Source organism: Triticum aestivum, chromosome 5D (genome assembly GCF_018294505.1).
Source record: "Triticum aestivum cultivar Chinese Spring chromosome 5D, IWGSC CS RefSeq v2.1, whole genome shotgun sequence".
NCBI lineage: Eukaryota > Viridiplantae > Streptophyta > Magnoliopsida > Poales > Poaceae > Triticum > Triticum aestivum.
This window is the reverse complement of record NC_057808.1, coordinates 1,536,502-1,546,196: the sequence shown is the minus strand read 5'-3', so window position 1 is coordinate 1,546,196 and position 9,695 is coordinate 1,536,502. Positions and strand designations below refer to the sequence as shown.

Here is a 9,695-nt window from a genome sequence, read left to right as displayed (position 1 = left end):
GCCGAGAAGAAGACGGTGTTGACGACTAGCCGCGCAGGGTTTGCTGAGCCTGGGACACGCTGTAGATGAAGGCACGCATCGGTGTTGCCAACACCGGGCATGCGTAGACGAACAAAGACGAAGTTGACGAAGCACTGCACCAGGCTTGCTAGGCCCGGGGACACGTCGTAGACGAAGGCACACATCGGTGTTTCCAGCACCGGGCATGCGTAGACGAGGGACCTGCACGAGTTGTACGCCATGTCGAGGAGTCAGAGGGCCAGCAGAGAAGAAGACTTGACGACGGTTGTGGCGGCAATCGGCATGGGGGCCGATGTCACCAACGGCGGTCGGACTAGACGAAGTGGCCGGGGTAGATGACGACGACGCTAGCGACGGGCTAGTGCTGGACGAAGACAAAGGGGGTGGACGAGTGGCTGCGGCGGCTATGGGGGTAGCGGCGGCGGCTAGGTTAGGAGCGCGGCGGCGATGCTTGAAGGAGGTGAAGAACCCGACAACGTGACGAAGACTGGCACGGTGGGTGGCGTTCCCACGCCAAGGGAGATGGTGCGGTGCATACCACAGGAGATCGACGCGTGGTGACGGCGGAGTGGGCTGCATGTCCCGCCGCTACGGCCCGAAGGGGCGACGCAGCAGCGGCGGGCGGGCGGGTCAGGGCAATGATGGGAAGACCTCGGGGCGGCGGCGGGCCATGGCGCTGCGGCCCGAAGGGGCGACACAACGGCGACGCGTGAGTCGGCGGCGGGTGATGCAACGGTAGTGCGAGGGTCGATGCTGCCACGGACACGACCTGGAACAGACGTACTCGGGGCGGCGTTAAACCGCGGGTCGCGGCACTACGGCCCAAAGGGGCGACGCAGCGGCAGCACGTGGATCGGTGCAGCCACGGGGAGAACGACAGGGCGGCGGCGCTGTGGCCCGACGGGGCGACGCAGCGGTAGCCCGATGCTCGATCGGTGGAGGGGCATGCTGAACTCGGGGATGATCTTGACGGGACCTGCGGAGGCGCGCGCAACCAACGGGCCAGGTCGGTCGCGCGGCGTAGATGGGACGGATCGCGGGGCGAGTGGGTGATCAAGCCGATCGCACGCAAGGTCGGGGACGCCGCGCGGTGGAGGCGAGGTGGCGGACGAGTCCGAGATGAAGCCGACGACGGCGTTGGAGTAGAGGCGCACGAGGGTCGACGCGGCGGTGGGCGACACATACCTATCAAGATTAGATCAGAAAACCAAAAAGAGAAACACCGATCAAAACGACCGGCGAGAGAATGGAAAAATCTGGAGCAAGGGCTCGGGAAAAAGACTCTCTAGGGCAGCCAGTCAACACGACCGGCAGACGAACCCTAGGTACGGGCGGCGCGGCCCCCGGCGGTGCTCATGGAGGCCGACCGCCCTGGGGCGGCATGTGGGTGCGGAAGCTGCGGAGGCTAGGGTTTAGGATCGATTAGGTTGATACCATGTTAGAAGGGAGAGACATGGACTTGTTTTCTGCAGATGCTGCTCTAATTTCTTCCCAGGAAACCGTCGCCACACCTGCATCCGTCGGCGTGATCGACGTGCATGGCCCCAACGTCCATGCCCCGTCTCCCGAGGCTGCCTCGTCGGCCTCGCCCGCTGGCGTGTCTACGGCCCCACCGGCCTCGCCCGCTGGCACGACCGCGGGCCCGACTGGGTCGCCCGCTGCGTCCCCCGTCTCGCCTGGGTCGGCCCAGCCCGCCTCACCTGCGTCGGGCATCGCCAGGTCGCCAGCCGCGTCCCCGGGGCTGCCGTCCCCACCTGGCTCCCCCTCGTCGCCTGGTTCGGCCAACCCGACGCGTCTCCCCGGCCCGTGTCGCCTGTTGCTGACAATGGTTCAGCCGCGACACCACTGGTCGGGTCTCCGTCGTCGCCGCCACCATCTACCGACGATGCAGCTCCCGGGCACACCATGGTCACTCGTCACCGCGATCATACGCGTAAGGCCAAGACATACACGGATGGCACGGTGCGGTACGACACTCGTCGGCGTGCATTCTTTGCCGCACCCACTACTCATCGTGATGCTCTTGGTGACTGGCTTGGCGTGCCACCATGTCTGCGGAATTTGCTGCTCTTTGTCACACGAACACATTGGTGTTGGTGCCTCGGCCTCCTGGTGTTAATGTTGTGAACTGCAAGTGGATCTTTAAGACCAAGCATCGTCCGGATGGTTCGGTTGACAAGCACAAAGCTCGCCTTGTTGCTCGTGGTTTTACTCAACAGCAAGGGATCAACTATGGAGATACTTTCAGCCCCGCGGTGAAGCCTGCCACGGTTCGTCTGGTCCTCTCTCTCGCCTTCTCCCGCGGGTGGAGTCTTCGACAGATTGATGTGGGTAATGTTTTTCTCCACGGTTTTCTGGCCGAAGATGTCTACATGCAGTAGCCCCCTGGTTTTGAGGATGCTCGTTATCACTCTCATGTCTGCAAACTCCAGCGGTCCATCTACGGGCTCAAACAGTCACCGCGTGCCTGGTATGCTCGGTTGAGTCAGCGGCTCTCACAGCTTGGTTTTGTTCCCTCCAAGGCAGATGCGTCCCTGTTCATCTTTTCACATGGTGCTATTCAGATATATATATATATACATGCTGGTGTATGCTGATGATATTGTGATTGCTGGTTCTACACCTACTGTGGTGGATCGCCTTGTGCAGTCCTTGTATGCGAGTTTTCCCATCAAAGACTTGGGCCGGTTGGAGTACTTCCTTGGTTTGGAAGCGTCCTTTCATTCAGGGGGCATGGCATTGACGCAGAAGAAGTATGCACTTGATCTCCTTCATCGCGTCAACATGGAGAACTGCAAGTCCACTTCCACTCCACTTGCTACATCCGAGAGCCTTTCGCGTCACAGTGGTGCATTGCTGAGTACTGACGACTCTTTCAGGTATCGCAGTGTAGTTGGAGCACTTCAGTATCTGACACTCACTCGTCCAGATATCTCCTTTGCCGTGAACAAAGTGTGCCAGTTCCTGTCTCAGCCTACGGAGGTTCATTGGGAAGCAGTTAAGAGTATTCTGAGGTATGTCAAAGGTACGCTAGACATGGGACTACGGATTCGTAAGTCCAGATTTACTGGAGTCAGTATATTCACCGATGCAGACTGAGCAGGCTGTGTTGATGACAGGCGTTCTACTGGTGGCTTTGCTATATTTGTTGGACCCAATCTTATATCTTGAAGTTCCAAGAAGCAGCCTACAGTCTCGAGGTCTAGCACCGAGGCAGAGTATAAGGCGTTGGCCAATGGCGCGGCTGAAGCCATTTGGATAGACACAGTTCTCACAGAACTTGGAGTCACACGGCAGCGCACACCCATATTGTGGTGTGATAACTTAGGGGCAACTTACCTGACGGCGAATCCAGGGTTTCATGCTCGGACCAAACACATTGAGATTGATTTCCATTTTGTGAGGGAACGAGTAGCTATTGGTAAACTGGAAGTCAGGTTTATCTCAACTGATGATCAGCTAGCGGATGTATTTACTAAACCCGCTACTCGACAGATGCTAGACCGTTTCAGAACCAATCTGAATCTTGTATGTAGTTCAGATTGAGGGGGCATGTAAAATAGGGTCTAACATATTGTACATGTACACGTATTTGTATACGCATGTAATTGTATTATGATCATCTATATAAAGAGACGTGAGGCTGGATGTTAGCCACCCACGCAAAACCCTAAACCTACCTCTTCAACTTGCGACGGATGTATTATTGAGACTCGAGGGCGAGTATATATTGAGTACAAGATTTGAATGGCAAGACACCTCCTAAAGATAAGATGGAAATAACTCTATCTAATCCCGGACAATCTCTACTACCAAATATGTCTCTAACATGACCCTTCACCATTCTCCCGCTCCTCTCACCCTCCTCTTTCTACCCGCCTCCTATGCCCGCTCTCACAACCGTGGCCGCTTCTGCTTGCACCAACCGCCATGGCCACAACTCGACAGAAGCGCGCGCACTCCAGGATGCGACCAACTCAAAATCAGGCCCATCCAACATTGATTCTCTCCACACGACCCCAGGATCCGACCAAGTCAAAATCGAGGGACACGGTCCAAAATCAACGATCTCAATATTGGATGCGAGGCCTTTAAAATTATGAAGCATAGTGACATAGAAGGGGAGATTGGATAATATGCCCGTCTTTACTTGGGCTGTTGATAATTTGCCCCTCTTTACTTTCCGTTGGATGATTTACCGGGCTTTTCTTTTTCCAGTAGATAATATGCCCTTTTTAATTACTGTGATCATTTCTCGATTTTTATCCCAATGATCACCATGCGAACTGACTCGACTGCCCTTGTGGCAAATTACAATTACGTCCTAGTCTCCTTCCCTCTTTACATTGGTATACACAACGGAACCAACTGATCAAGAATCGTAGATTGATTCTATTACTTTGCATCATCATGTCCGTGCCCAGCGGACAGGCGGATGCACTGCCGGCCACCAAGCCGTCAACTCCGGTGGCCCCTGAACAGCCGGCCACCAAGCCAATCAACTCTGGCGACCCCTGGACAGCGAGGGTTCACACCAGCAGCCGGCGAGGTGATTCCACATGGGACACAAGGTATCGCCGCCTTCCGTGGCCTACTCATCCTCGGAGGACTCCGCAACCTCTCTATCGTCGGTGGACGCAAGGTCACGATGCAAATGGTGGCACTGGCGTGGTCGGCCGGCTGATGGTTCGCTGGTGGCGCGTATGAGGCGCAGCTGGCGTTGTTCTCCTCCGCAATCGCCTGCAGCTGCGCCTTCGCGGTGGTCGCTTCCTGGCGAGCGGCGGCTTAAGCGCGGACAACATCATAGATGGCACACTGCTCCGTGACGAAGTTGGGGTTCGCCGCGGCCCCTCCTCGCTTGCGCGCTCGCCGTAGATCTGGCCCTCCGCCAGCCGGTGCTGCTCCAGGAGGAACAACTTGTTCCTCATGCGCCTGCTGGAAGGCCGACAAAGGCGCCGGCGCAGGCTGCACCTCCGCCATGGCGGCGTCGAAGTGCGGCTGCGCCTGCTCCATGGTGAAGTCGACGTGCACAGGAGGCGCACAAGTCAGAGGGGAGGCGTCGAAGCTCATCTCCATCGTGGTGTCGTCCTTGTTGTCGGAGACCTCGGGCGAGCTGGCGGGCAAGCCGGCCTCGATCCGCCTGGCACGGTGGCTATGCCAGGCAGCGGCAAGGGTGGCCATCGCATGCTTCATCTCCAGCGACAGACTGTCCCACAATGTTTTCCCGCCGGCGGTCATGGCGGATGCAGTGCAAAGGAGGAGGATGTGGAGGGGCTGGTGTTGTGGTGTGGAGTTAGCCGGGTGTGGCCGCCTTTAAATAGTGAATTCCGGTGAGGCGAGGCGTTCGGGTGCGTCGATGCGCAGCGCCAGGGTTAGTTTCTCGGTCGGCGAGCCTGCTTAATGGCGGGAGACGAGCGACAGCGGCATTGAACGGGAGTGGTAGATATCCGTCCCGCCCTGTCCAATCACACGCCTCCCGCATTGAACAGGCGCGGACACCAGAGACATGTCGCGGGCGGTGCCCTCAGCCGGCACGACGCTTCAATGGCAGAGGCAGTGAGAGGTAGCGTCCGCCCTGAGCTGTCTCGAATTTTGAGTGGCGCGCTCTAGAGCAGCATGAATGCGGGCAGCTGGTGCTGGGCAGGAGCGCGAGCGGGAGGGGAGAGGGTTTTTTATGGTCTAGGGCTGTCAAAAACGGAATTGAGATCGGTCTGGACTCCCGCAAACCTTCCACATGCGTCTGGACCGCTGGCAGACCGATACAGGTTGGCATTGGATGACTTGTGTGGTCCGTACGGCGCGGTTCAGACGATGATGGGAGGTTTGCGGGTACGCCTTGAAGATGCCCTATGCCGGCTACTAGCTTCCCTCTCAACAACCAACCTCTTTGGTTTGGTAAATGAATATTCCTTACTTTTTGTTCCCTTTGCACACCCAACAAAAGTGGAATGTAATGCAGCAGGGTTTTGCTTGAGACCTGATTATTCCCGTGCTTGCAGAGTATGTGGTTGCCTACCTTAATTATCACCTGTTGTTTGATTTTATTTTTTATCATATTTTTGGTTGATTAGTATGCAACGGTGGCTGTCCTCCAAATCTCTGGATGGACACCGCCTCAGATGTGGTTATTCCTCTTACTGTGAGTGAGCGATGCTACGATTCTCATGAATGAGTAAAGGCGGAGATGATTGGGACAGGAACTTGATGCTCTCTGGTACCCGCGCATCCTATATGCGCAAAACTTTTCTTTAGTAATTTATAAAAAGTTCAAAAATTTCCAAATCTTGTTTGGAATCACAGATGATCAGGTATTGTACTCGTATAAAAAGTTTGGACAAGAAATGATTTCTATTGACTTTAGGGCAAAAAAAACATTCTTTTATGAATCTTTTTATACGACTACAATACTTGATCATGTTTGATACCAAAGATGGTTTTGAATTTTTTAAACTTTTTTGAATTATTAATTCATTTATTTTGCATATAGGGTGCGCTGGTACCCAAGTTCTCCTTTGTATTTTCCGAGATGATTGTCCCCCAAAAGAAGTGAGTAGATGTACAGCTGGATGGAGCCACAAAATGAAGTAGAAGAAGTTGGTCCTCCCTTTTGAAAACTAAACTGGAATGGAATGCACGTGGAGGCTTCTCATGTATCTCCATGTTAATTAGTTTGGCCTTCTTCTTGACAAACTTGTAGTATAAGCAGCTGCTTTTCCTTTCCCTCTCACCTGATGCAAAAATGCCCTTTTCCTTCCTAGGTCAGCTACCTCCCTTTGCCCTTGGTTGCTACACTTGTCCATCTTTGGGGCATATTCTTCTTTGCCTCTCAACCGATGCAATGCAATGCGATGCCCCCACAATACAATTTGCATATGCTTTGCTCTCTTCCCTCTGCAACCCAAATCCAAACTTACTCCCCATGCAACCATCAACTATACTAGCAAGCAAGCAAGCAAGGACAAGTTTGGATGGATTTCCCATTCATTCACCTCCCAATATATATCTATCTATCTCCTGGTTGCAACAGCACGGCCAACTCACACGTAGACGTAGTACATACAACGTACGGGCATCTAGCTAGTATATCGATCGATCGAATCGATCCATCGTTATGGGGTGGTCGTCGACGTCGACGTCGGCGCCGGCGCCGGCGGTGCTGCTGCTGTGGTTGCTCGCGCTGGCATTCAGGGCGGACGCGCTGGCGGCCAACTGGGGCACGCGCGCGCTGCACCCGCTCCCCGGCGACGTCACCGTGCAGCTGCTCAAGGACAACGGCTTCGACAAGGTGAAGCTCTTCGAGGCCGACCCGGCGGCGCTCAAGGCGCTGGGCCACTCCGGCATCCAGGTCATGCTCGGCCTCCCCAACGAGCTGCTCGCCACCGTCGCCCGGGACGTCGCCGCCGCCGAGCAGTGGGTGCAGCACAATGTCTCCCACTACGTCTCCGACTACGGCGTCGACATCCGGTAACTGACCATTCTCGATCTCTTTTCTTCTTCTCCATTCATTCTTTCTTTCATCAAACGAACAAGAGAAATCAAACTGATGGACATGCATGGACGATCGATCCATGGATGAAGGTTCGTGGCGGTGGGCAACGAGCCGTTCCTCAAGTCGTACAAGGGCCAGTTCGAGGCGGCCACGCTCCCGGCGGTGCGCAACGTGCAGGCGGCGCTCGTCAAGGCCGGGCTGGCGCGCCAGGTGCGCGTCACCGTGCCGCTCAACGCCGACGTCTACGAGTCGCTCGACGGCCGTCCCTCCTCCGGCGACTTCCGCGCCGACATCACGGGCCTCATGACCAGCCTCGTCCGCTTCCTGCTCGACAGCGGCGGCGTGCTCGCCATCAACATCTACCCGTTCCTCTCCATGGACGCCGACGCCAACTTCCCGCGCGACTACGCCTTCTTCCCGGCCCCCGGCGCGCCGCCCTCCCAGGCCAGCGTGCAGGACGGCAACGTGCTCTACACCAACGTCTTCGACGCCAACTACGACACCCTCGTCGCCGCGCTCGAGAAGCACGGCCTCGGGAACATCACCGTCGTGGTGGGCGAGATCGGCTGGCCCACCGACGGCGACGCCAACGCCAACGTGGCCGACGCGCGCAAGTTCAACCAGGGCCTCTTCGACCGCATCGTCGCCGGCAAGGGCACCCCGCGCCGGCCCCAGATGCCCGACGTCTACGTCTTCGCGCTCCTCGACGAGGACGCCAAGAGCGTCGACCCCGGCAACTTCGAGCGCCACTGGGGCGTCTTCAACTACGACGGCTCGCCCAAGTACGCGCTCCGCCTCGCCGGCGGCAAGGGCGTCGTGCCGGCCAAGGGCGTCAGGTACCTGTCCAAGCAGTGGTGCGTGCTCCGGCCCGACGCCAGCCCCACCGACCCGGCCATCGTCGGCGCCGTCGGGTACGCGTGCCAGTACGCCGACTGCACCAGCCTCAGCCCGGGGTCGTCGTGCGGCGGCCTCGACGTCAGGGGAAACGTCTCCTATGCCTTCAACCAGTTCTTCCAGTCCGCCAGCCAGCAGAAGGGCTCCTGCGGCTTCAACAACCTCTCCGTGGTCACCACCACCGACCCCTCGCAGGGCACATGCCGCTTCAAGATCATGATCGACACCGGCCGGCACGACCTCACCCACCAGGAGGACTCGGGCGCCGCCAGGGCCGCCGCCGCGTGGGGCACCGTCGTTGCCGTGCTCGCATTGCTCGCCATCGTGGCACTCTGACCCCCTCCCTCTTACATTGGCATTGATGAGGACGCGCGCGCTCACCACCTCAGCGGCTGGCTAGCCTAGAGAAGAAGGATCAAACAATTATTTCCTTCTTTTTCCTGTACATATCGGCTGTGAAGCTCCCCGGCAAGGATTAGAATTGTACTGTATATTTGTACATAATATACACGCAACCCTCACAAGTCAGGAGCGTTGCACGAAAGATCCTCTATGCTGGAGGGAAAACAAAAGGGCCAACCCTAGCCTGCGCCACCAGCAGCCCTGCCCGCGCCTCCCTTCCCCTCATCGCTGCCGACGGGCAAAGCCCGGTTGGCGTAGGGGCGGCGCGGCTGTTGCGGTTTGGCGGCGGTGCCATCCGGGTCGTGGTGGATGTCTTTGGTGTGCGGCGTGGATCAGGTTCGTGGTGGTGGACGACGGCTAGCGCATTGATACGAGGGGCTGACTCGGTCCGTGTTGGTCTCCATTGCGTTGTGCTTCTCGTGTCTGATACTTTTTCATGGCATCGGTCCGAGTTGGGCTCCTCGGGTGTTGTCGTGCCGTCAGTCGGATCGGCTCCAGAGACCATGGGCGGTGGCCGTCTGCAGTCACTGGGTTGCGTCCCCACGATTCACGGAACCGGCAGGTGTAGGCGCCTTCTACTGTGGAGGCGCTAACCCAGACATGAAACATTAATCGAGGTACAAAAATCACAAAATCGACATTGAATAGTACACAACATAAGCTGGGCTTTAAATTTGACCCATTCTCACATTGATGCTAAATTCATTATTTTTGTATATCGCCCAATGTTTTGAATTTTGATTTAAATTTTTGCGACAACATAGAACAATATTTTTTCAATATGCTAATTTCTTTTTCAGATTTTTGACACATTTTTGTACACCCTACGGCATTCGGTGCATCGGTAGCACGATAAGCACCAGTGCACCAGATACTTTACCCAACTGAC

The 9,695-nt window shown here is 56.5% G+C and overlaps 1 protein-coding gene across 1 annotated transcript; it reads left to right on the top strand.

Moving 5' to 3' along the window:
• Nucleotides 1-6,677: 6,677 nt before the first annotated feature.
• On the top strand, nt 6,678-8,948 carry LOC123124031 (glucan endo-1,3-beta-glucosidase 5). The gene is made up of 2 exons (XM_044544738.1): nt 6,678-7,485; nt 7,600-8,948. Exons 1-2 carry the CDS (start codon nt 7,133-7,135, stop codon nt 8,738-8,740), a joined length of 1,494 nt encoding a protein of 497 aa, XP_044400673.1. The 5' UTR covers nt 6,678-7,132; the 3' UTR covers nt 8,741-8,948.
• The last annotated feature ends 747 nt before the right edge of the window (nt 8,949-9,695 follow it).

Coding starts and splice junctions, on each gene's coding strand:
- LOC123124031 (XM_044544738.1), top strand. CDS start 7,133: ATGGGGTGGTCGTCGACGTCGACGTCGGCGCCGGCGCCGGCGGTGCTG. Junction 7,486..7,599: donor GACTACGGCGTCGACATCCG/GTAACTGACCAT, acceptor CCATGGATGAAG/GTTCGTGGCGGTGGGCAACG.